General features: G+C 46.3%; 10 protein-coding genes across 10 annotated transcripts; 3 read left to right on the top strand and 7 right to left on the bottom strand.

Annotated features, from left to right (window-relative positions):
* Positions 1-305: 305 nt before the first annotated feature.
* On the bottom strand, positions 306-752 carry LOZ57_005536 (uncharacterized protein; the record flags this gene model as incomplete). Its single annotated transcript, XM_049254565.1, has 1 exon — positions 306-752. The coding sequence occupies one exon, from the start codon at positions 750-752 to the stop codon at positions 306-308; it is 447 nt and encodes a 148-aa protein (XP_049106544.1).
* Positions 753-2,005: 1,253 nt separating this feature from the next.
* Positions 2,006-3,025, bottom strand: LOZ57_005535 (uncharacterized protein; the record flags this gene model as incomplete). The annotated part of the gene is made up of 1 exon (XM_049254564.1): positions 2,006-3,025. The coding sequence occupies one exon, from the start codon at positions 3,023-3,025 to the stop codon at positions 2,006-2,008; it is 1,020 nt and encodes a 339-aa protein (XP_049106543.1).
* Positions 3,026-4,169: 1,144 nt separating this feature from the next.
* On the bottom strand, positions 4,170-4,763 carry LOZ57_005534 (uncharacterized protein; the record flags this gene model as incomplete). Its single annotated transcript, XM_049254563.1, has 2 exons — positions 4,170-4,702; positions 4,748-4,763. The coding sequence occupies 2 exons, from the start codon at positions 4,761-4,763 to the stop codon at positions 4,170-4,172; spliced, it is 549 nt and encodes a 182-aa protein (XP_049106542.1).
* An 884-nt stretch (positions 4,764-5,647) lies between these two features.
* Positions 5,648-6,555, bottom strand: LOZ57_005533 (uncharacterized protein; the record flags this gene model as incomplete). Its single annotated transcript, XM_049254562.1, has 2 exons — positions 5,648-6,133; positions 6,199-6,555. The coding sequence occupies 2 exons, from the start codon at positions 6,553-6,555 to the stop codon at positions 5,648-5,650; spliced, it is 843 nt and encodes a 280-aa protein (XP_049106541.1).
* A 24-nt stretch (positions 6,556-6,579) lies between these two features.
* LOZ57_005532 (uncharacterized protein) lies at positions 6,580-7,329 on the bottom strand (the record flags this gene model as incomplete). Its single annotated transcript, XM_049254561.1, has 1 exon — positions 6,580-7,329. One exon carries the CDS (start codon positions 7,327-7,329, stop codon positions 6,580-6,582), a length of 750 nt encoding a protein of 249 aa, XP_049106540.1.
* Positions 7,330-8,120: 791 nt separating this feature from the next.
* On the bottom strand, positions 8,121-10,150 carry RIM9 (regulator of ime2; the record flags this gene model as incomplete). The annotated part of the gene is made up of 3 exons (XM_049254560.1): positions 8,121-8,685; positions 8,747-9,902; positions 9,961-10,150. The coding sequence occupies 3 exons, from the start codon at positions 10,148-10,150 to the stop codon at positions 8,121-8,123; spliced, it is 1,911 nt and encodes a 636-aa protein (XP_049106539.1).
* Positions 10,151-11,608: 1,458 nt separating this feature from the next.
* Positions 11,609-12,760, bottom strand: sed5 (Integral membrane protein SED5; the record flags this gene model as incomplete). The annotated part of the gene is made up of 4 exons (XM_049254559.1): positions 11,609-11,644; positions 11,701-12,240; positions 12,292-12,473; positions 12,532-12,760. 4 exons carry the CDS (start codon positions 12,758-12,760, stop codon positions 11,609-11,611), a joined length of 987 nt encoding a protein of 328 aa, XP_049106538.1.
* Positions 12,761-13,436: 676 nt separating this feature from the next.
* On the top strand, positions 13,437-16,159 carry LOZ57_005529 (uncharacterized protein; the record flags this gene model as incomplete). Its single annotated transcript, XM_049254558.1, has 2 exons — positions 13,437-13,474; positions 13,546-16,159. The coding sequence occupies 2 exons, from the start codon at positions 13,437-13,439 to the stop codon at positions 16,157-16,159; spliced, it is 2,652 nt and encodes an 883-aa protein (XP_049106537.1).
* A 616-nt stretch (positions 16,160-16,775) lies between these two features.
* On the top strand, positions 16,776-18,428 carry LOZ57_005528 (uncharacterized protein; the record flags this gene model as incomplete). Its single annotated transcript, XM_049254557.1, has 3 exons — positions 16,776-17,097; positions 17,143-17,314; positions 17,438-18,428. 3 exons carry the CDS (start codon positions 16,776-16,778, stop codon positions 18,426-18,428), a joined length of 1,485 nt encoding a protein of 494 aa, XP_049106536.1.
* A 912-nt stretch (positions 18,429-19,340) lies between these two features.
* LOZ57_005527 (uncharacterized protein) lies at positions 19,341-20,236 on the top strand (the record flags this gene model as incomplete). Its single annotated transcript, XM_049254556.1, has 4 exons — positions 19,341-19,591; positions 19,664-19,803; positions 19,857-19,916; positions 19,980-20,236. The coding sequence occupies 4 exons, from the start codon at positions 19,341-19,343 to the stop codon at positions 20,234-20,236; spliced, it is 708 nt and encodes a 235-aa protein (XP_049106535.1).
* Positions 20,237-24,586: the final 4,350 nt, after the last annotated feature.

Raw genomic sequence — 24,586 nt, 5'->3', positions numbered from 1 at the left:
ACTTTCAAAATAAAGTTTGAAAAAAAATTAAAGTTGTTTTAGAGATAGGGAAATCTAGGAATGAGACCTTAAATATAAAATTTAAAACTGAGAAGGGAATGGAACTTTTATTCATATTTTGGGCTGGGATTGGGACTAACTTTCAAATTTTGGGAAGGGATTGGGATCAACTGAATTGGGTTTGACTTTCAGTCTTGTCCCATTGGGATCCCAAAGGGATCCCGACGGTCAGCCTAGGGCCCCGGCCCCGGCCCTGGGAGGATGTCTGGAGACCATATTCCTGCATTGGAATCTCTGCTCTCCGTTTAGTGACTGAGCGTAGGTGCTCCCATCACAGAAACCTTGTCTAGCTCTTGTATTGTGTTTGGGGACTCTAGTTTGCCAGGTGGCAGCACAACATCTAGATCTGTCTTTCCACTCTCAGTTGGCGCGTCCGCGTCGTCCCCCCATACGATGTTTGAGTCTTGGCCTCCGGTTTCAGTTGAAGAATCCAGGTTGTCTTGCATGTTGTGGTTCAATTCTTCCCCTTCAGGCCCTACCGAGGCCTCTGTGATGTCTGATGGTGGTGGACTGCCCAGCTCCTCCGTCCCAGTTGAGGCATCTGACTTGTCTTGCGTGTTGTGGTTTGAGGCCTGCCCTTCAGCTGTACTCAAAGAGATTCTCACATAAGACATCCTGTTTCCACTGGGCATATTGTAATTGTTGTTAGCTGTCTGACCATGCTCAACTTCATTTGAAGTGGGCTCTGCCATCGCCCGTGTAAACGCCGTTGGATTCATGGCCCATCTCCATCCTTGGAGTCTTTGCCCTCGCGGTATTGTTGTCCCCAACACGTCCCTCGTTGAAGTCTTGATGGGTTCGTTTGTCTAGCATTCAAAATACAGTTAGTATTTGTGACATGCATATGTCAAAACCGATATTACCTTGACCAGCGAACTCCACAGCGAACTCAATCATCAGAATTGTTTGGCCTGGTTCAAATTACCGAAGCATCGACAAAGCATTTCCGCGCGCCAATGAGTATATGTATGTATACTGCTTCTGTTGTGCACAATATTCATTGAATTCTAATCTTCCCACCCTTAGCAAAACTCATCGCAAAGAATCCTCTCACTCCACATCTCCCAAGCCCTTTCATCCAACCCATGCAGTACATGCTGCCACCTTGCACATGGCTTAGTGTTCACGACAGTTGGGAAGTCATTGAGGGTCAACATTGATTGGCGGCTCTGATGACCCGCCATGTTGACGAGCAGGAAGGCATCCTTGTATATAGTTGTTGGGACTTCACAATGAGAGCGCCGGGGCTGTGGTGCAGGCTTTGTTCCATCATCAGCCGCTTGCATCATTGTTGTCCTGGTGAGAAAGTTGCTGTTGTCAGCCAATGTGTCTGTACATCTCTGTTGACTCATTCAGACTGACCTCCGTGGCAGAGTAGCCACGCGTAAACATTGGGTGTTCCCTGCAAGGCACAGTGATATCCGATTTTGATCTTAGTATCAAGACCCTTTTTTTTTGTTGTGCCAACGTCGAAATATTTGTTGGCCACGAGATTATGTTTGTGGGGGTTCAAAATAGTGATGTTGACTTGACGAGGTTCTGTTGTGTTTCCCCAACAGGATACGCGACACTGGAAAAAATACACACAAAGGCAAGAAAAAGATTTGGTGTTGTTTGACAAAAGTCCAAAGGGAGCCAGACAAGATGGGAGGGGTGCCCTAGAGTCGGTGCTGAATTTCCGGCCATCTGTTGACATTCCTCCGCTCTCTAGGCTATCTTTCACCACGTCCAACATTGACCCAGTCACTGTTGCCTGCGATAAAGATGCATTTAGATGATGCCAAGGGCTGAAACGGGAATAGACTATAGTTTTTGAAAGAAGAATATTATACCAGTTCATACAAATCCCACCCCTTCACAGTTGAAGTAACCGGCTTCCCACTGTTCACCCCTGCAAACTCGCTAAGTGACCTCCTCGCCAAGTACGTCCGCTTGACGGACTCTGTCACATTCCTGGCTTTCGCAAGTGCACTGCACGAGCCGGAACTCCTTCTGGTAACACTTCATTTTTCCGGCCGAGTGGGTGGCGAGTGAATCGCATTCTGGCTTGTTCGAGGGCCCTGTGCTCTTGAGGGAATAGCCCGACCGAAATCCAGCTGAACAACTTCCAGCGTAACCTGTCGGTCCACCTCCAACTTGAAGGTACATCAAAGTTTTGCATTGATGCATATTCAAAATAAACAGGATACCAACCAGAATGATCCCAATCCAATAGCCAAAGGTGGCATCTGTCATCAACAATTATATTCCGTGGGGCGAGGTCTTGATGCGTGAATACCAATGGGACATGATGTTGAGACAAGAATTCTTTATAGTGCTGCTTCCCGGGTTTATATCGCGATGGTGGAACAAAATTGAGCCAGAAGTGGATAAAGGCTGAGATGGATTCTGGGCTTGCGTGTGAAGGGAGCCCATAATAATCATCTATCCAGACTGACGTGCATGCTCCATCAGAGAGAGATCCAGCAGTAGTTGACGTCTGGGCTCTCATCCGGTGGATAAACTGGCGCAGTTGAAAGGCCAGTCGCAAAGTCATAAACCAGCTGAGATGAATCCAGGCTTCTTCCAAAGTCTGTCCACGAATCCGCTCCATAATAATATAAACATTCTCATCTGTCTTGATCGTCCGCTTTATGTCCGGCACTCTGACCCCAAGGATTGTTGCGAGTTGCAGGGCATTAAGCATGCCTATTTCCTCACCACACAAGAACTGTTTTGCTATGAGGTTTGGAGAGAGGAAAAACACTCTGGAAGAGTCCTTGCATGACTCAGATTCAAGAATGTAACGAGTCAGTGTCGTACTGTCGTATTCTGAGAGAAGATGTTCTTCAAACCTGGAACCCATCGCAGTCGGCCTTAATGTATCCTCACGTTGCAAGAAGATTGAAGGGAGAGGCTCAGAGGCTCTTTGTGATATTTGCTCAGCCAAGTTGGTGATGAATTTTTTAACACCCTGGAGACACATGGCGGGCTGAGCAAGTTAACTCGGTGGCCTAGTTATGGAAAAGTATCAGACTACACAGGAGCACGTGATGATCATGTGACTGAGAGTCTATACCATACCGGAATTCCAGATCTGTGGAATACCGTAATGTTACGGTAGTGGCAACGTAGCCGTGGGTAACCACTACGTAGTAACTCAGCACAACGTTGAAACTACAATTGCGTAATATTACCTTTGTTTGGTTGCCACAACTTGAGTCGGTATTCGCAACGTTGTCTTGCATAGAGTTAATTGGAGTTAACTTGGTTAAGTGTATTTAACTTTAGTAATGTTTTGTATTGGAGTACAGCTAGCTATTTCTACCACAAGTACAATTACACCTACATACAAAGAACCTTCCAGAAAATTTCTAAGTCCACAAAAACTATGAAAACAGTAAAATCTAGTAGAATAGTAGAATTTGTGTAGTCTCCCAGTTAGTAGAAATCGCCTGCCAGCCTAGCTAGTAGGATAGTAGAAATCGCCTACTAGCCTAGCTAGTAGAATTGTAGAGAATCGCCTACTAGCCTAGCTAGTAGGATAGTAGAAATCGCCTGCCAGCCTAGCTAGTAGGATAGTAGAAATCGCCTGCCAGCCTAGCTAGTAGGATAGTAGAAAATCGCGTAGGCTTCTACTGTACGGAGTAGAAGAGAGTTAGTGAGTGACTTAGATTTGAAAAAGATGAATGAAAATTTTTCACCTGCTGATCATTTCCTTATTAGATTTAAAAACGTTGTTATTACCATACTCCGTATAGTAGATTCAACGTAGTAAGCTCTTACTACGTAGTAGTCAAAATACGTAGTAGTTACTGTCACCAACGTTGAAACTACGATGTGGTGGTAATGGTTACGTAACAGCTCAGAAAATTGGTAGTGCAGAGATCCGCGATTCTGCTATGGTAATATTGCGTCTGTTCCTAACAAACAAGACAGTGGTACTCCGTACTTATAGATGAACAAGTGAAGGGTAGAAATTAGACTTCGCGGCCAACACTTTTGAGCGGCGACTGTAAATCCTCCGCCTCCACAGAGTCTACTCTGGACACAACTATTCAATTCTCCAAACGTAACAGAGGTAAGAAGATGAAGGTATTGATTATCTCATCTCTGGTTTATTGAAATTACTAAAGAAAAGCTCCTTTTTCAACCACCCTTGCTTCAGAACCACTGCCGGCCGGGTGGCACCAATATCTCGACAGAGAATTCCAAGCTTGAACATTACTCCCAGCACCAATAATACCTGCACCCTCTAAGTCTGATATGAAGGTGTAGATCCAATACCTGCAGCCTTCTTCATGCTCCGTGAACCTATACTTATCCCGATTCAAACTGGAAATCAAATCTGTGATCGTTTTCACAGTCGCGTGACCGAGAGCCGTGAAGAAGAGAGACTTTGACGCGTTGTTGGTAACACTGTATACTTTCGACTCAATGATGAGCATCCCCGTCAACCCGTCGGCCCCGTCTCCCGGTACCATGTCAAGCCTGACCGATCCACCTCCGTGTACTTCGAGGAAAGCAGCCCAGTGGTTGGTTGGCGGCCTACCATCCAGGTCCCCTTCGTTTTTCTCGTTCTTATAACCGCAAATGTGGACATTGGTAACGCCTTTCCCGAGGTCCGTGGTTTTGAACTTGCTTGTCCCCCAGTTTTCCATGCCTGAAAAAATAAGTCTCTGGCTCAATTTATAGATCAAACGCGTACCTTCTAGAGTACCCATGCTCATAAGAGTTGGACAGATATGCTCAGGCAGGATTCCTCTTTGTTTTTGGTAGCGAATGGCAGTTCTGAATTAAGTCGAGCAAGAAGTGTTCCGAGGTTGTCAAAGCCTGGGAAAAGGACGGTGAGGGAGTCCCTTTTTAAGTGCTTTTGGAAGGCTGAAATACTCGGAAGGCTGGAATACTCATTTTTGAGCATCACTCTCTTTCCCCTTGTCATGTTATGCTTCACGCTATTGGCTGAAGGCGGCAGGTCAGCAGCACCAGCGAGATACGCCAAGGACCAATTGAAGCCGATATAGAGGGCAGGAATTTGCTCACATTCATTTCGTGGAGTTTATTGGATGCTAATGAATGCTGCACATGACATTGGAAGGTGAGGTCGTGGTGCAGCTCTTAAAGCCCTAGCCTTGGTCTTGATCGCCAGCTTCGACCACTTTATTCTTCCTGTCAACAAGATTCCGACCAGTTCAACTCTGACTGATAAATGAAAGGCAACGGTTTTTACATGGAGTTTTGCCATTGACTATCCTTCTGCCCTCAATATTGGGTCTTTGCAAGGGTGCAAGCAAGAGATGAGGGGAACTTCTGACATGGTTGCCAAACTCCATCCATTCTTGCATACTGGCGAATCCCTGAAAAAGTCCACCAGCTGAGTCTTGCTCAAGCAGATCCCTTACCTGCATACCGGAATTCCGGATTTGTGGAATACCGTAATGTTACGGTAGTGGCAATGTTGCCACTATGTAGTAACTCAGCACAACATGTAATATTACCAAATCAGATTGCCATTACTCCTAGTATTCTCAACACGAGATTTCAATTCAATGTATGCAGTTATCACTAGTTGCTTTGTGTGATGAATTGACGTTAGGCTGCTGTACTATTATTTTGCAAGGATGCTCCGGCCTCCATCAGCAGACAGTCTCGCTCGCATTCTCAATCTGATGTAACGCGGCCCCAATTTCACCAGGACATAGCCAGCTCTAGTCCCATCTCCGTCATTCTCGCAAGTTTGGTCCTCAGTTCTACTCTTACAGACATCAAATACTCCATTTGCACTGAACACTAGAGCTTCTCCAGTCTCTAGCATCACAATCTTTGCGAACAAATTATTCACGTCGAATTTTGACTGTTCCTCCCGAGACACGCCAACAACCGCACCTGCAAGATGCGTTTCTAGGACCTTATACCATGCCGGTGAAGTGAAACGATGAACGATACTCACATCACAGAGGTCCAGTAGCTTTGGAGAAATCGCTGGCTCCTGCGTTGCGATGATGACCCGAGTTCCTAGATGTCTTTGCTGACGGATGATGCTTAGGAGTGTCTCTGTCAACACAAGCGCTTCGTCACTGGTGGCTGCGAGGAACTAAAGAATCCATGTCAGTAAAAACATTTCTTTCCTCTAGCCTCAACGATACTGGCTTTTCTTACTTTATGTGCTTCATCTAGGGCGACGATGCGGTTCCCTAACCTGCGGCCATCAAGGAAGATACCCAGGCAAATGTTAAAAAGGGCACAAGCATCCCCTGTACTCACAAATGGACAGCTCAGATCCACAATAGTTATTGACCCTTTTTCGAAATTCCATATTTCGTTGGCTTTCCTATTACTGCCTGTGTTTCTTGCCGCCCTTTTACCCATCGGTTTTGGGTCAGTATCCAAAAAGGACTGAAGCAGTTCCATTCGGAGGGCTAGCATTGATCGCTGCGAAGGAGCAAATGGCTGCTCATCTAGCTTTTGCCTAAATTTTGCAAAGTTAATATTGCAGTTTCCGTCCTCTTCTGCCATTTCACGAAGAATCTTTGTCACCATCTATGAATCATTAGGGGCTCGCCATGACATGCTTTCCCGTTGCCAACAGCTTACCTCCATATATAATGGCATCTGTCCATCCTTATCTACCGCCATCAGCGACTTAATCATTGTGATTTTCAGGTGTTTCTCCAAAAATTTCATTGCCATCACCTTAGGCTTAGGAGAACCCTCTGGCAGCCCTTCCAGATTCTCATACAACACTTTCATAGCCTGATAGTGACTTTGTGAGACAAGTACTTGCACTGGAATTCCTAATGAGCACAAGTATGCTGCTTCACATGGTTGGCCTGTATCGACACTTGAAAATCCATCGTAATGAAGCACCAAGCCTGTCAGCGGCTCAGAGAGTTTCCCAGTCCGTGAAGGAGCCAGAAGCGCGTTCTCCAGCATGCATGACAATGTATGACTCTTTCCACTTCCTTGACTGCCACATATGAATGTCGACCATGGCGCATTCGTGTTCATGTATATCAGTTCATCCCTGGGTTCGCCTAAGGTGAGGTTATCACTTTCATGTCCATAAGTAGTGAGACGTTTTCCTAGCAAGCCGTATTGCGAAAAGATATCCTTAGAAATAGTACCAACCGCAATACGGACTTTGGAAGAGTGTAATGGGGCTGTTTTTAGTTGCTCAGATATTTGATCTGACCTTGACTCCTGTTCCGAGGTATTTCCTCCAACCAAAGCTAAGTGACTTGCTAACTCCGCTACTACCTCATCGCTTATTTCCCACGTTGCTCTGGCCATATCAGCGTATTGAAATTGTTTGCCGAACGAATGAAGGAGTCTCGTGTCTTAAATCAAGCAGGTTGAACCTCATGGCTTGCTCACCCATTGCAGGTATCACCACGGTCTTATAGGTTTTTCTTGTGTATCAAGGTATCCCAGATATTTAGAATATACTTGCCTGGAATTTCTCAGTATCAAAAGCTACTTCTAGAAGCTTCGTTTTAAAGAATTAAATGAACGATATTGAGACAATTTGGCAGAGGGCCATCATTATTGCTTTAGGCCTATATTTGGTTCATTCAACGTCAAACAGACATTCATGCTTTACGCGACATAGCATTAGTAAATGCATCCAAACAAACCTACATATAATCCCACTATACTGAAGCCAGTGTTTGTTTACTCCATGCAATACACGCCCAGTCCATATTACTAAACAAACCCAAGTTCCACGGCAAAGAGTACGTCTCAGGTAAACTAATGGAATGAGAAACATGACCAAATATACCACGCTCTGGCTCCGAGGAAAAGCACAACATGCGAAACCAATGCCAACCTCAACTTTCATTCCAGCAGTTTTCCATGATATGGGTAAGACATTCCAACGCCAAATAAACCAGAGATTTAGACCTACCTTCCCACAAAGATAAAGAAATACCGGGCATTCTAGGTATATTATGAAACAAGTGGAAATCTGCTAGGAAAATATGCAAAGGAAACGACCATCAAAAGAACAAAAGCAAATGCACAAGGCCAGGCATGGCCAAAAGCAGTCGTAATGCGTTAGGGTGTAGAAAAAACAAAAGTGATTAAAAGATATTTTTCGGCACATTCCGATGACCGGTGGGAGTGCCTGGTATCGTGGGCATTGGGGGGGGCATTCTACCGCCAAGCCCAGTGTTGGCACGGGCTCTACCGGTTGGGAGCGCAAAGTCAGGATTGTTGCTGAGCAAGACGTCCTGTCCTTGCGGGAAATTTGGCCTGACACTCTCAAATTGTGGGGGTTGCCACTTTGGGTTTATGCCGCGTTGCGAAATGGATGTGAAATGGCTAGTTTCGCTGGCAGCGGGTGAGCGTGCGCCAGGTGGGAAATCATCGTAGGCAGTTCGCAAGGGGATCTCACCAGAAGAGCCTGGAACTAATGCTGAGGGCACGTCTGCCGGCTCTACTCCGGTCATTGGCAATGCAAACCTGGGCTCCGTGTCCCCATAATAACTGCTTGGTGGATGAGTGGTGGCGGTTGGGGGAGAACGAGTCATGTCACGGGGTTGGGTTGTAGGCCCAAGGGGGCTTTCTGGAGACTGTTGATTTCTAGCTGCTTCTCGAATAGGGTATTCCTGGGGGTTCCAGTTGCTTCTTGGTGGAATATATGGACTGCCAAAGTAGCAATAAATATAACGCTCGGAGAAACAGCAAATAATAGCAGGGAACTTACGCGTCCGCGCTATAAACGCTAGTTGGGCTTTTCGGGTTCTCGGACTGACCCGCCCCATACTTCGGGCCTGAAGCATTGCGTGTATCTATGGGAGCTGGATAAGCAGGCTCTGACGGTGGCTGCAGTTCTATATCACGCCCCATGGTCATAGTATTCTGGATTTGATACGGATGCCGAGGTCCGTTTTGGTATGGGCGACCATATCCACCATATCTTGGCTCGGCCTCATAGCCAGGATACTCATTTGGACGATAGATCCTATTCTGAGGCGGATAGCCAGGAGGAGGCCCTCCGCGGCCACGCCGGGGTGGCCCTGGGCGTGGCCCGTTCCTATTTCCACCTGCAAAGCCTCGAGGGCCGCCATACGGTGGACCTCTGCCGCGAGACGGATAGCCGCCACGGCCTCTTGGTGGGTAAGGTCCGTCACTTCTATTGGATCGAATACTTGCATTTGAATATTGGTTTCGCAGGTTTGGGTCGGATCGGACTGGATATGAGGGACGATACGGGTCAGATTGAGGAGGATTATTATATAGGTTTGTTGGGGGTGTTGGAGGTGTTCTGGTGTATCCTAGGACTTCTGTTGGTGCAAAGCCATTAGATGACTGGTTTCCGCGATAGGCATCGTTATTCGCGGACTCTAACGTATCTCCAGTGCGCGGAAGCTCCGTAGGCAAGGGTGCTTTCTGGTCCGAGGCGCTGCCCACGGGAGGAACATCAAGCTTGACGACAATCTGGCGGTTGTAATAATTCTCACCGCTCATCTTTGCATTTTCAGCAATTCGTCGCTTTCGGGCCTTTCTGCTGACGAGAGTTCGTCGCATAGCGCAGGTCACAACACCGCTTGATGTGAGCAAGATGGTAGCACCAAGGACAATCCACCCACCCCACTTGAGATATGGGACAAACAGAAGAATGTCTACGAGAAATGCTAATAACGAAAGTAGTAGTGTTGGCAATAGCAAAATGAGAAGGCCCATAAGATATCGCGGCGAATGGGAAGGGGAATGGAGGTGGGCGGCGGCGGCCAGTGAGAAACAAATGAATGCGAAAAAGGCAGCGATTGGATGTACGATTAGGAGTGCGGTCAAAGATAGTCGGATTGATGCAGGAAGATTAAAGTCCCCGTCCCGACTTGAGTCGTTAAAGATACCCTCTGGGAGAAGTTGGTTAGCATGCATTTTTGGTTAGCCAGGTGATAATAGCAAGCATACCGCGAGGGTATCCAACTCGGATATTGCGACAATCATTTCCCTGGCAGAAGCCAAAGACACCAAAACTCAGGTTCTGATAAGTCGCGAGGGGGATTGACTTGATAACAGGTGCAGAGAGAACGGATAGGAGGAGAAGGACAAAGGCCGCCAGCAGCAGTAGCGTCAGAGGGGTTGCTGGCTTCAGCAACATGCCGGTGGAATGAGGAAAAAGAGCTGAATCAACAGCCGCCGACCATAGGGCACGCTGGGGCTGCAGGCAAAAGACGGAGAGTCGTCCTCACGGAAATGCCACAGAGACGGAGGCGGGAATGATAGTAGTGAGTGTCGAATATGTCAGATGGACTGAGCATTGGACATTGGAGGTTGGCGGTTGGCGTAGGCTGGTCGAGCCCGCGCGTTTCAGTGAAGGGTCTAGGTCCGTAGAGAATGGAGAAGGGCTGGAAACAAGAAAAACAGCGAAAAGGAGGGCATTGAAGGATCCTGACGGGGATTCAGACGTTCCAGGAGGGAGATCAGCTAGTCTAAATCAGACAATGTGTCTGGGGTTTACCAAATTGTTCATGGCATCGGACCACAGTCCATAAGTAGAGAACGTAGAAACCGGCACCAGTAAGGACGACGAAGGGATTGTGTAAATGAGCACGAGGTAGAGAGAGGGAGATAGCGAAGGAGAGAGAATAAGGAGGAGGAGGAGGAGGAGAAGGAGGAGATGAAGCGACGTTGGGTTAAGCAGCGCGTGCAACTCCAGAACGGGAGGAAATCAGTCAACGGCGGGGGCAGATTACCTAAGAGGCAGAGCGTGGTATTGCCGTTACGGGAGGCCCTGAACTCTGGCCAATCAACGGGCGTGAGACCCTTAGCTGTTCTGCACGCGTAGCCCTTATTGGCCGAATCCGCTCCGACGGTCTCGCCGATACGGGCCTTGGGGGCTAGCCAAGTCCCAGGGGGGGGTATGTAAACACTAAACCGCCAGTGTTGCAGATCCGCCGCAAGGAACAACGGGCGATGCATGAACGACGGCAGAAAGAAAAATCCTCGATCTCGGTTTCATGTGCAGCAATCGTCGATTCGACACAAAAGAATGAAAGAGGTACACTCGTCAATGCAGCTTTCCCAACCACAGGGAAACATTGAGAGGAAACTAAACCTCCCAGTCTCGCCCCCTCGATCCCAGTGGGGCAGGCGGATCGAGGCAGGAAGCAATCCGCCCAATACGAGTTTCTTGGCCCTGGAAACTCCGCCCTGCCATATGTTTAAAAACTTCCTGGGAGTATGTCGGTATGTACGGAGTATGGAGTACAACAAGCAAGTCAGTCCACCCGACAGCCATGGCGCAGCGAAGAAGGGATGTAGAGGACATGCACGGTATTAAACCAGGGCCCAGGGACATGTCAGCCTCGAGTCACAGTGGTGTGAATACATATATCACCCGGCATGTCTACATGCAGTTCTATTAGTCCTCCAACACCAAACGCCCAAATGTGCCGATACATATCTATAGTAAAACCCCCAATCTCCCCAGTGACTACCCATGAGTCCATATTACGTATTCAGAAATCTGGTCAATTTCCTAGAAGTGTGGGCAGGAAGCTGGGTGCTCCACACCTAGTATATTAGTACAGCACCCCTTGCGCCATCACGCAAACCACTAGCCCGAGATTAATACCCATAAGAGAAAAAATATCTGCAGGCGATGTTAGCAGAGGCATAAATGGATGGGCTAGTGAATGTTCTCCCTACCATTAGTACCCCGAACATCTTCGCTATCAGCCATCGATTGCCCGAGACCCTAGACCAGTATTTTAATAATTCGCGGTGGGCACCTTGGACGTTATCAACAACATCCTCCGTGTTGGCATCGATTCGCTGAATCATTTCCGACTGCTCGCTAACCATGGTTGCAAGTTGGCCAAAAATGCCGCCAAGTTCGTTTATCGTACGTTCGATGCCCTCGATTGCTTCTCCCCGAGCCTGAATATAGGTGTTTGAGGGTTGGGCCTCTTCCATCAAGAGTAATTGTTGGTCCGAGTGCATGGACCGTGAGGGCTCTAGGCTTAGCAGGTCTGATGACCCTGGTTGCGGGCTACTTGCTCGAGGGAGGTTGTACAAGGGGGAATCTGAGCGATGCGGAGCAAAGGCAGTTTGGGATTTTGAGGATACGGAAGAAATGAAATTTTCTGTTCGTGATCTGGAAGCCTGGATATTTTTGGTACGAACCTCAAGGACCTCCTTGAAATTGGCACCAACATCGGCAAGCTTTCCTTGAAGCAAAACAACCACCTGCAGCCAGTCAGTGGGCGACGAAGATCAGATATCAGCAGAAAACCTCACATTATCATTGTGCTGCCCCTCTTGGTCCGCAGCGCTTCGGGATGCCTTGGGGTGCTGCGAGAGGGTGAGGGATTGGAGCGCTGCGATCTGAGAGTTCAAGGATGCAAGGTCTTGTTTGACAACGAAGGTCAACTCAGAAATCTCCACGGGCCGATCGTCAAAAAGAGATTTCCGCTTTGCCACTACCCAAAGCCGGGGTCAATAAGGCATTGCGCCATGGGGGCAAGGGGCAGAACCCACACTGCGCCAGTCTTTGAAGCTTCGCAGTCGTGGCGGTGATTCCTCTTCCAATCTCTGCGGCACGCCGGGCAAATTCCGATTTCCGCGGGGCTGCGTTTTGCGATGCGCCATTTTGGGTAAGAAGAGCCTGCCTGTGTGCATCGGCCTTCGAGGAAGCCAGTCGTTTCTGAGCCTGGCTGAGGATCGACCGAAACTCAGGTGTTCGGTCTTGGATGGGGACGGCGCCCATGGCGGTGCGATGGTTATTGCCGTTGGTAATCGAGCGATGGTAGCATATAGAATAGAATGGAGCTGGTTAACTATTCAGTAGTATCTGTGGAGGGAGAATGGGGGTGCTGAGGGGGGAGGGAAGGGTGGATTGAGGACGGCGCAGTTTACTGGAGCTTCTGGGCCAACGAACGGGATTATAGGACGATCCAAAGGCAACGTTGCCCGTCGCCAGTGGCAGCTGAGTCAGCCAGATTTAGGTAGCTAACTAACTTATAGCTAGCAAGTTAGCTCGGTAGCTAAAACTACGCCTAGGTAGCGCCAGCCGCGAACGCACTCACGACAACCACGCCAAAAACTACGCCCCAGCGGCATGACATAATGAGGCCTGCACGATCAAACTACCCGGCTGCCACTCTCCCTATCACAGGCAGCAGCGGCACTGCAAGGCCCACCTTGTTCGCGTGGCGCGTGCTACTCCGTCCTTCGAGCGCAACCTATATACCATCGGCCTGGCCAAGCATCGCGAGACGCACCTTCAGCCCGCTACAGCTCGCTTGACACACGGACTAGGCTCGGTAGCATGGCTGTTCACTAGCTAAATACTCTCTTTATTACTGCATCTTCTTGCCCTGGAGATTTATACACCTGTCCTTACCTAGTACTCATCTTTCACGCCTTACAGTCAGTGTGGAAAGATGGCTGGATACCAGCCTGATTATCTTCAGAATGAGAGGTAAGAGAGGCCATTTAACTAGACTGGCGCATTCTCCCACTTCAGCCTCCGCCTCTAATCACCTCCACTAGAACTCGAACGGGCAGTGGTAGCCCGCTCTCGCCACTGTCACCCTCGCAGCCTCCCTCCTTCAAAGCCAATATCAATCGTATGAAAACAAAACGATGGGTCAACGCAAAGACTTATACCTACGACGGCGACGATTGGGGGGAAAGCGGAGATGAAATGTATGACGAGGATTCTAGACAATTTCCTCCTCCTCATCCTCCCGGCAATCCCGTCGCCCTAGAGGATACATCAGCTACCCAGCATCGGGACCCCCTTACAGCGACAGCAGCTCAGAACACGCTCAGCCAAGAGACCAATTCCGCCGGACCACCTCCATTCATTCGTCCCGCGGATATATATAAGAGAATGACAAAGGAAAGAGAAAAACAACAAACTACCCCTTCGAAGACAGCTGGCTCCGTACCTTCAGACCAGCCATCCAATGCTCTTCCCGATCAGAAAGCCCACCTTCATCCCAATCAAGATATGCAGTCCAAAGACTCTCGATCTGACCTCGGAAGCATAACTTCAGACCTAGTTGATGCAAAAGATTCTCAAGAGAATCAGAGACAACATCTTGGCAAATCCATGCAACCTGTGCAATATGACACCGGATTACCTGCATCCAATACGATATTCCATTCCCAGCTCCCACATTCCGTGGCAAAGGGGGATGACCCCGTTAAACTACCTGAATTAAAACCATTTTCTAACTTTGGTGATGGTTTGATCGATTCCTCAAATCGCCCGCCCGTCGAAGTCTCCAACGCCATCAACACCAATAACAAGCAATCTAAGCAACCACCTGGAGTTGAGCGGGATCCCTCGGTTGACTTTCGCCCCGCTGTTAATCAGGCCCTTGAAGCACCCAACACCCCCAGCACCCAGCAAGAGAGTGTTACGAGCCCCAGCAGCAACACTACATCTATCATCACCCCAATCATACATTCGGACAACACGACATCTCAGCAGACCCCAACATTTCATGGAGATTCTGTCAGCGAAGCCACAGATATTATCTCGCCACATCCAACACAGATGGTCTCTAACCTCAAGCCAAGCCATAGACGCAGCTTATCACCCACTGGACAAGACAACAGTCCTGTAAGACAGCCAGTCGTTATGATGGAGGTTCCCGTTCTTCATTCGGAACCCACCCTCACAACTAACTTCGCTTCTGAGCTACATCCAACCAACAATCAACAAACGGGTCCCAATGCCGCGCAAGGGGAGCAGAGTGCGACCGGGATTCTACGGCCCTCAACTATAGAGATTACAGAAGATGATATCAAAGCTACCACCAGTGTAAACCAGGCCGTCGATATCAATACTACACAGCTTAACACTGAGGGTAGCCAGACATTGGCTGCAGTGTCTGATTCAAATGCCCAATTTCCCCTTTCGGCTACCCGATCTGTCGTCAATACTTCAAGTACCAACGACTTAAATGATAGGCTAAGGGACGAGATCATTCGGTCCCTGACGCCCGCTCCACCCAATCAACCCAGCGATTCAATTGATAACATTGGGGGTGACCTTGAGTCGAGATCTCGTATAAGGCACGAAAGTAATCTTGTACCAAATGAATATGACTATTACTGGGGCGAACGATCGGATCGTATTACTTCCAGTCTCCCACTATCCCTAGCAATACCCCAGGATACCAGCCTATCCAACGCCTTCGAAGCCCGCCCGCCAAGTTTCCTTGATCAGAATAGCACCGACATACCACAACCGTTAGGCCGCAACAGAGATTCGATATGCAGCCCGCAACAGCCTGCTTTGAAAAAGAAATTCTCCTGGGAGTCCGATTCTGATGGGGGTGACTCTCGTACACCTGCCCCACTGCGGGAACCAGATCAGCAGCCAACCGACATTGCCTCCCCGCGCGATCCATCAGAGACGATCCGGAAAGTCGATGACACTGTGGATTCCACCAGCTCCCCTATACCACCCTTGAAACGGGCCAGCTCGCCCGTTTTGAGCCCTATTTTGTGCGAGACGCCATCTGTTGTCGCCCACGAGTCCACAGGGGAGACTGAGTTGCCCTCAAAGAATACACTGCCCAACGCACCACTTCTTCATGAAAACAATTTTATGTCAGAACCCCTGCCATCCCGGGATTCCGTAGAGCAAGTCGATAGCCCGTCAATGGCAGAGACTGCAGGCATCCTGGGTTTCCGAGAGATCATGGCGATGACGACTACCAGTCAGAAGATATCCGCCTTCGATCGGGCGCGAGAGCAATTTGCCACTAGTGACACGGGCCTCCAAGACTGGTTAAACCAAACCGTCGAGAGTCTTTCAGAGCATGCAGATCTTATACAACACAATGGTGCACTGCCACCAGGGTCCATCGCCTCTCAACGACCAATACCCCGAGCCAAATTTTCAAGATTGCCGTCTCTTCACCTAACATCGCAGGAAGGCCCGACGGCCTCCCGGACACATATGCGACACTCTTCTACTCCGCTGGGTAGCATGATACATACACAGCAGGTGCAGGCTAAGGGCAAAGATCTTTTACACAGCGCAGGGGTTTTAGGTGGCAAGGCAGGCGGTGCGGCCAAGGGGCTTTTTGCAAAGGGCAGGAATAGATTTCGGCACAGCGGCAGCGCTGATAAGGTAGACGCTTAATTTTCGTAAGAAGAGGATAGCCTTCCCTAGGCCCTAATGTTACAGCGGCTACTGTTAGCCCTTAGAGTGTTGCCTTCAACCCACTGGATATCTTCCTTGACATCCCCAATTTCCCTTCTATTTACTGCCGCGGCTTTCGGCGCCTTTGATTTCCTGTACAATTTTATGTTCACCTTTATTTTTTCATTTTGTTTTGCTTTTGAACTGTAATGAAACAGCAGCTCATTGCTATGGCATGGCTTTTCGACGTGATGGACCGGATCTCTGTGCTCCGCATTTCCTACCCATGAGCCGGCGGCATCATCCCTTTACCCAAGCCACAGGCATCTCTTACATAGTTATACGATGAAAATCCAATGCGCCGCACTTTCTGCAGGGCCGCCATGGAGAATCGTCGATCGCTTCCTCGCTCGATCTGTATATTATTAGTTACGCCTCTCCCCAACTAAAAGCTGCAAGCGGCGTCGCACGCTGTCATTCCGCGCCCTCGATCGCCTAAGCTAGTTGCATTATATTTTAGAACTACAACAACTCCCTTGAAAAAACCGCCTCCATAATTCACTCCACACAAAAGTACTTTTTACAGTGGCTGAATATTGCTTGCACTTAGATCAATATGTCTGATCCAGTGCGCCCCAATCTTCAACAATGTAAGACGGTATATCAACAAGGAATCTGTATCTGGTCCAGCCTTTCCCTACAAGCTTCAGAGATAACAACCTTACCAAACTTACGTGCTCAACTCGAAGATATTGTTCGATATCACCCGCATTTCCCACGCGATCTCCAGCTCAAATCAAGGAATAGCCGCGTCGTTGGAGCAGGGATCTCAACATGGGAGGCTTCCCAGGATTGCAACATTCCTGCTTTTGAAGAACATCTTGAGATAGCAGTGTCTGCTGGGACTACTACACCAATAGACTGGTCTCACGACCGAGGTATATGCTACAGTAATCTGCTTACTGACCATCATGACCATCTAGCTATTCTCCTCCTCGCCTGGGCTTATATATTTTCCGCGCGGTGGGCTGATCTATTGCCAGGGTCAAACAAGATTCGATATACGGGTAGTCTTGCTGATTCAAGAGATTGCGGTATCAACGCGAATGATGTTATCGTCGTGGATATAGGCAACGCTCAGGAAGACGCTGTCAGGTAGTGGTCCGCTATTTTGAGTCCTGGTGGCTGGGAAGCCGATATTACGTTCGAGTCAGCTACAGTCAAATCCCCATGGTCTATCAATCTCAAGGCAAATAGTACTTTTTGCTTCTCTCGCAGAGTCTCTCATGCCGCTTCTACAGATCTACCAGCGTCATACACAAATGCTCTTCGATTCCTTTACGATTACTGTGCTTATCATGATATTATGGACCAAAATCACATCGCACTATCAGCAGCTTTGTTCCTTCCTATCACGAGTGACTATGGAAAAGATATTTTCTTGCAACGTCCAAAATTGGGGATTTCAACAAACAATATGCAACGCAATACCCCTGAAAGCAATAGCTCACGAGCTGGATCATGGCTAGAGAATAACCATACATTGGACAAGCTTATAACTCTCAGTTCACATAACCGAGGTCTTTTCTCATTACTAGGCAGTACTTTTTATGACCCGACAATCCCATGCAACCTGGTCGACACATGGGTGCAATCAATATTCGCGGTACTTCGCACTGTTCCTGATGGTTCCATACTTGTCCGCATAATGATGAGCCGTGTACCTCATATTTTTCCTTTGTGGCTTGGTGCTACAGTCATGGGGCTTCACGAAGAAATTTTGAAGACCGCGCGATATGGACATATTCCTGTTGATCGTCACGCCGCAACATGGTGTCACACCTTGCAGTCGTTTATGCAACAGCCTGTATCCAAATACTCAAGCAATAGTCGTTACATCTTGCGATCAGATGAATGCCGGCTTTTACATCTCACAAGAACACAATACCCTACATCTTTTCCAATATCCCCATGGATACCATTTGGGTCAACAGCAATTGAAGATTCAGACCTCGATGTTCGTCTTCACACAAGCTGCGGTAGTACCCATGGCCTTAGGCTCAAATCGTGGAGGTGGAAGTGTATTGGAGAGACAGAGGTAGTGCAGGACTGCAATTCTACCACTCCTCTGTCTATTGCGCAAATTGGAAACCCAAAATTGAACATAGATGTGAACTATGAGTTTCTGGATATGGATAGGGAGAGCTTCGGAAAATGCAACGCGGATTATTTTCACTTGGTTACGCGTCGATGGGTGCCCCCCAGATGAAAAAGATATATTTGAGCATGAATGGTTTGATTGGGATAAATCTCATAGAGCGCCTTCAGGCAGCGATACTGGAAAATATGAGCCTAAAAGCCCAGCGATAATTGAAGCGTGAATCTCAGGTTTGAGTTTGAATCTATAGCTTTCTCAGAAGTCCAGTAGTTGCTTCCTATGGGAGTATTTAACCCAGATAGGCTCAATCCAACCTCTAACTAGTTGTCTAGTTATATACACACCTAGCTCTGAATAAGGGGTCTTGGTCCCCCTTGGACATGCTACAGTTTGAGACTTACACAGAATGGAGTGATGGGAGGCCAGATATCGAGAATAACACATACTGTAACTAAGCCAGATTAGGGAGAGAGTGGCTCTTCATAGTCTAAGACTGCATAAGAGCCTATGAAAAATAATGAATTCACGAACACACCTAGGTTCTTTTGAAGAGCCACTTGGCTGGGATTTTGCGATGACCATTGCATAGTTGGTATACATACCCCGAACATATAGTTAAGCCAGGTTTTCCGGCGTAGTTAGTTACTCATATTTAGTAACAGATCATCGTTAACTAGCTAGTTACTCCTTTCTCCATTCTGACCCTACACAGTTCCCAGGTTTATTGTAGGTTGAAGTCTGTAAGCCGAGGTTCACAGGCTAGTTCAATGGCTGTTAGTTGGCTAGTTAGTTAACTACTGAAGCGCTTCGGCTTTACGCACTACAGCTCTTCTGGTCGTCGATGAGGGGACATCAAACACACGCTGCGACCCCGCCGGGCCAATACTCCCTTGGGGTACTGGCGACAGCAACGCTATTTTTTATTTATACCCTAGAATCCTACCGCTCTACTATAGTTAATGGATTTCAACTTAGCGGTTACATGTTTTTTCCGAGTCGCATTGTTTCTGGAACGACTCCAACATGGAACAGCAACGCGAACTTCTCCGTGACATCGGCTTGATGAGACATCCTTTGCCCGACGACCTCATCGATCGGGCAAACATCGAACACGTCCTTGACCATGGCTATGTTATGATACAGGACTGCTTCACCAAGCAAGAGGCAGAGGCAGCGAAGTCGGAAATTGATCGCCTTACTGGTTCATCACCCTTGCTTGGGCGGAATGCCTTTGAAGGTTTCAATACCAACAGAATCTACTCGTTGCTGAATAAGTGAGTAGGCGTTCTCCTCGGCTACCATAGGCTCTCTGCTTCCTTTTATTACCGTAACTTACTCCTTAGTAGGACGAGAAAGTTTGACAAATTTACAACTCTTCCGCGGGTGCTGGCACTCAATGACTATTTCCTGGACCATGGTTACAATATCAGCTCTTTTCACACAATACAGATCAATCCGGGCGAAAAAAACCAAGACATGCATCATGGTGCGCTTCTTTTATTGCGTAAAGGATTATTTAAACTGATGCCTCGGTCACAGATGACGCATTTTGCTATGTTCCACGTCCGCGTTTGCCGCTTGGGACGGCTATCATAATTGGTATAGTTATACGCATCGCGTCAGTCATGAAAGCATACACACTAATAATCTTGATGTATACAGCTTTTGATGACTTCACCCTGGAAAATGGCGCAACTGGTATCATTCCTGGTAGTCATGTTTGGGGTTCCGATAGAAGAGGAGAGTATGAGGAAACGGTTCCGATGATTTGTCCAGCAGGGAGTGTTGTATACTTTATCGGAACTACATGGCATTGTGGTGGTGCAAACCGATCCCAGAGCCCACGTAAAAGTGCGACGGTACAATACTGCCAGCCTTATGTGAGCGGCGACATTACCTTCGATAAAGTCAATCTCTAACATCAGTAGATTCGCCCAATTGAAAATCAAATACTCGCTGTTGATCCACGAAAATTAAGAGATATACCTCCAAGAATCGTTGAGATGATGGGATATCGAGTGCACCGACCATTCATTGGCTATGGTCAGTTGCCCCAACTACTTTCGTATCATTTTGTTTGGTATATTCCTGAAATAGCAACCTTACGGATTAAGAGCGCATGCGTGCTGTCAGTATCAGAGACCAACTAACTATTCATGTCTTATACAGCTGATGGTTTGAATCCTATCAAAGCCGTGCAGAGGATGGTGAACTGGCTTCAAGGGCCCGTTGACCACAGTCCGCCTGCATTTGCATCAAGTACGCAGGGCGAAAGCAAGTTGTGAAATATATAATTGTAGTTTCTATGTGTGATTTATCTTCCATTCAATGAAATACTAAGATTGTGATATGGTAGATCAATGAGCCAGTAGGATGACAAACTCATAAATAGGATGTTCAGAATAGCTCAGGAAGTTATGACACATTAGCACTGCCTTTGACAGCAAAATAACTGCACTACAGCATGGACTACACAACTTTTAGCACCTAAATATTAGAATGCTAATTATTTCAAGGGATGACCGTCTTAGGGTCTAGAGTGTAAGGCATTACAGAGTACCCCGCATCCATATGTCATTTACTGGCTGGCACCACAGGTTGCCCTTGTGAAGTGACTCATTTGGGCTGTACATAGAGGGGCTGGGCGCTTTGGTGCCGATTGATGCGGTATGGCGGTACGCCAGCTCTTGAATGGATGTGTGCTTCTTTTGCCACACATTTGTCAGACGGGTCCTGGCCATGGTAATGCCGGTTAGGTACTGTTATGGTATTCATCACCTAATGACTATGATCATGCACAAGGCAGAGGTGGTCGTCAGTAGAAGAAAATCCCCCACACAGTTGTTCATTTTGTTGATTACTCCGTATATCAAAAATAATATAACTTCCATGGAGTTGACTATATCGTAGTCACCGCGCTGGCTGTAGATCTTGAGATTGAGTTAAATGGAGGGAAACAAAAATCTCTTGTATTCCGAACTCGGGTCAAAGTCCCTCTTAACAACAGCTTGTTACAGGAATTTCCCAGGAAGCATTGGGTCCAGTGTTCTGTCTTGTTGTATGGTGTAGTTAAAACTTTGATGGCTGACATACTATGACTCTAGTCAGCAAGAATGATAAGCATATGTATTACAGAGAACAATGACGTACACCCAGTATCGGCATCCAACTCCACTTGGATGCAGTTCGTACTTGTCCAAACGGTTCTCAATAATACCATCAAGGAAATGTGCAATGGTTACACCCAGTGCCGGCTTAAGGTCAAAGTTCTGAACGGAGGTATTAGAATTGATATTGGGGCAACGACCTGCAGAATATGTGCCCCTAGTGTCTGTTATGTTGGCTTTAGTCATATTGAGTCGAATGTGCTGCATACCCCGGAGCCTCATGCTCCATGCAAGGCGCATCCGAGGAGAGCGGGGCAGTGCAGGTAGCTATGGAGAATTTCCTTGTCCATTACTCCGTATGCCATGCACAACTTGAAGCTAGCTATTTGGTTATTATACTCAAACTTATCTAGGCTCTCTATACTCTGGAGATGCAAAATGTAGCGGCCGACCGGTCCACAATTTGTTTAAGAGTAGTGGATCATATTTTCCAAATGGCCACTCATCTAAATATGAAGTAGATATTGCCAATAGGGCTCTTATGTAAAGTTAGTGTAGCTAGGATGCTAGGTAGTTATGAAAGGTGTAGAAGACTCCGTACTTCGTACACCCTGATAAGGGCGCTGGCTTCCCCAACATATACGGAGTACCCACTCGACCAAAGGTTGTATTGCAAAAATTAGAGACAAAGAAGAACCTCCTGCTTTATATGAAAAAAAAAAAAAAAACTTCTGTATGGTTTTCTATTCATCATTGGTTACGTTTTTTTTAATAACCGGGCGAGGCACGAGTAATAATACAATGAACTTGGATTCGAGATCGGATAAATAATAATCCTGGCCGTGTCACTATACCCCCAACACTTCCATTATTCTGGCGCCACAACAATGCTTGGATACCAAAATTCACATATACCATTGGAATGAGCTAACATAACCCGCGGATTTTCTACCATCCTCCCTTGAGGTACTATTTTGCGGCCACTAAATGCCTCTGAAGTGTGCTTCAATGATGGTTGTACTCCATGAACAACAACGGCGTGCCTACTGTAGCCTAAGTTGTCAGCCGGAGGCCTGCCTGGGCTAGGCTAGGCACGGAGATTAGAGGATTCTCTTCATTTTCCTGTATGGCGCAGATTCAGAACACTAGGTTCCAAATCACATGCCTTTTTGCCACATATGCATGATCAGAGCTGACACTCTGATTGGCTCTTTTTGCCCCACTTGGGCTAGCCACTTGCTTATATAAACCAGTCTAGATCCCTCTTCAATATGAGATCAGACAAATTAGGCATTTCTCTCCAGCTCATAGCTTGTAGCATCACAGTTATAAGCTCAGCTGACACTTAAAGCACTCTATTTCCACATTTCTTTTATAATTGAATATCTTATGATCACACACTTGATAAAGTGAATTTGATATTGCCAGTGAACAGAATCACAGCTAAGAACACAGAGAAATAGAACCACTAACAACATGAAGATGAAAAAACTATCTTTCATAAAGAGTAATATGATTATTAAATTAGTTACAAGAGAAGATTGAAAAGCATGATACACAATAATTACAATACATGCAGAAGCACATAGAGTATGACCATACATTGACTCAACAATGACTGAACACTCTACAATTAAAGAGTCAGAATGTTCAAATCTAGATAACTTCAGAAAAGAAGAAGTTCTGATGAATGACAGTAAAGTTCTTGTGAGAATCAGATGATTGCAGATAACATGGCAATGACTTACAGTCTTCATAAATGAGATTAGATTGAGTGAGAGATGGTTATGAAGAGATCTAAGTATGAGAGAGAGAGAGATAACTTATATTGCTACAACAGTATCTAGAGTCTCTAGATATGTTGTCACTGATTTTCATAAAGAAACATCTGTGGCAGATTTTGTGTGTTTAGCTTTGCTAATGAGATTATATAATCAGTCATAAAGTTTATGAATTTCAAATGTCATGAAGTATAATCATCTAAGCATCAAGAAGATTTTATAAATCTCTTTTAGATGATGAAATGAATGTAAGAAGACTGCAGTGCAGAGTCTTACAGATTTCTCTCTCTTTATAAGTCTTAATTCTCAAGATGTTGATGTGATCAAGATCACAGTGAGAGTGACAGCTTCACTGTGATTGTAACAATTTTGTACAAAATCTCTTTTTGATGTGATGAATGTAAGAAGACTGCAATGCATAGTCTTAATTCAATCTCTGTTTCTAGATGTAGATGTAACAGTAAGATCACAGCAAGAGTGACAGCTTCTCTGTGATCATAATGTAGTTACTGTAGTAACTATTGTTCTTCATGATTCATCTAGTAATATTTAACAATCTCTTAAATATAAATATCTCTTTCTTGATCTTCTCTCTCTCTCTTCTTCTTTTCTTTTCAACAACATTCTTCTTTATTTTAATAAGAGTTCCAGACAAGCATTCTCTTCTTGATGATTATAAATCTTGAGAGATTTTGTAAAGAGCTTTTCTCAGTGCTAATATATTATACAGAGAGATAATTTGCTGTGTCTTCTTTCTGTTTAAAATTAAGATGTTGAAACATGAGCAACAATGACTTAGTAAATTTAAGAGTAAAACTTCAATCAGTTGCTGTTCAAGACTCTTTTCAGAGACAATGTGAGAGATGTCTTCAGAATCTTCTGCTTCATCTGAAGTAGAGTTCTCAATCACTGTCATTTTTCAAGAAAATCAAAGTGAAGAAACATCATTACTGTCAGTCTTCATTTACACAACAGAGAGTTATGTCTCTGAAGACTTTAAGATCTCTTCTCAGACATTATGATTCAGTCAGTCTGATTTTAATTATGATGATGTAAGTGATATTCTTTCATTTTTTCTTCTTTTAATGCTTTGTAATTGCTTTTATGAAGTCTGAAATATTCTTTACAAAGTGTTTCCTCACTCCATAATTCTCTTTTCTGTGTGCATGACTGATGGCATATTCAGAGTGCTAATATTCAAACTTGATGGAAACACTTAATGATATCTACTATGTCTAGTAACAATTCTTTTTCAACTACTAGTTCTGTTGTCTCAGTTGATCAGATCTTAAGAGAGAATGATCATTCATCTTTTAAATCTGAAACTTTTATTGATAATGCACTGTTCTGTTTTTCTTAGTCTGATCTGTTTCTATCACAT

This window comes from Ophidiomyces ophidiicola, assembly GCF_022830035.1.
Source record: "Ophidiomyces ophidiicola strain CBS 122913 chromosome Unknown scaffold_28, whole genome shotgun sequence".
NCBI classification, from domain to species: Eukaryota; Fungi; Ascomycota; class Eurotiomycetes; order Onygenales; family Onygenaceae; genus Ophidiomyces; species Ophidiomyces ophidiicola.
This window is presented reverse-complemented; position numbering and strand designations above follow the sequence as displayed.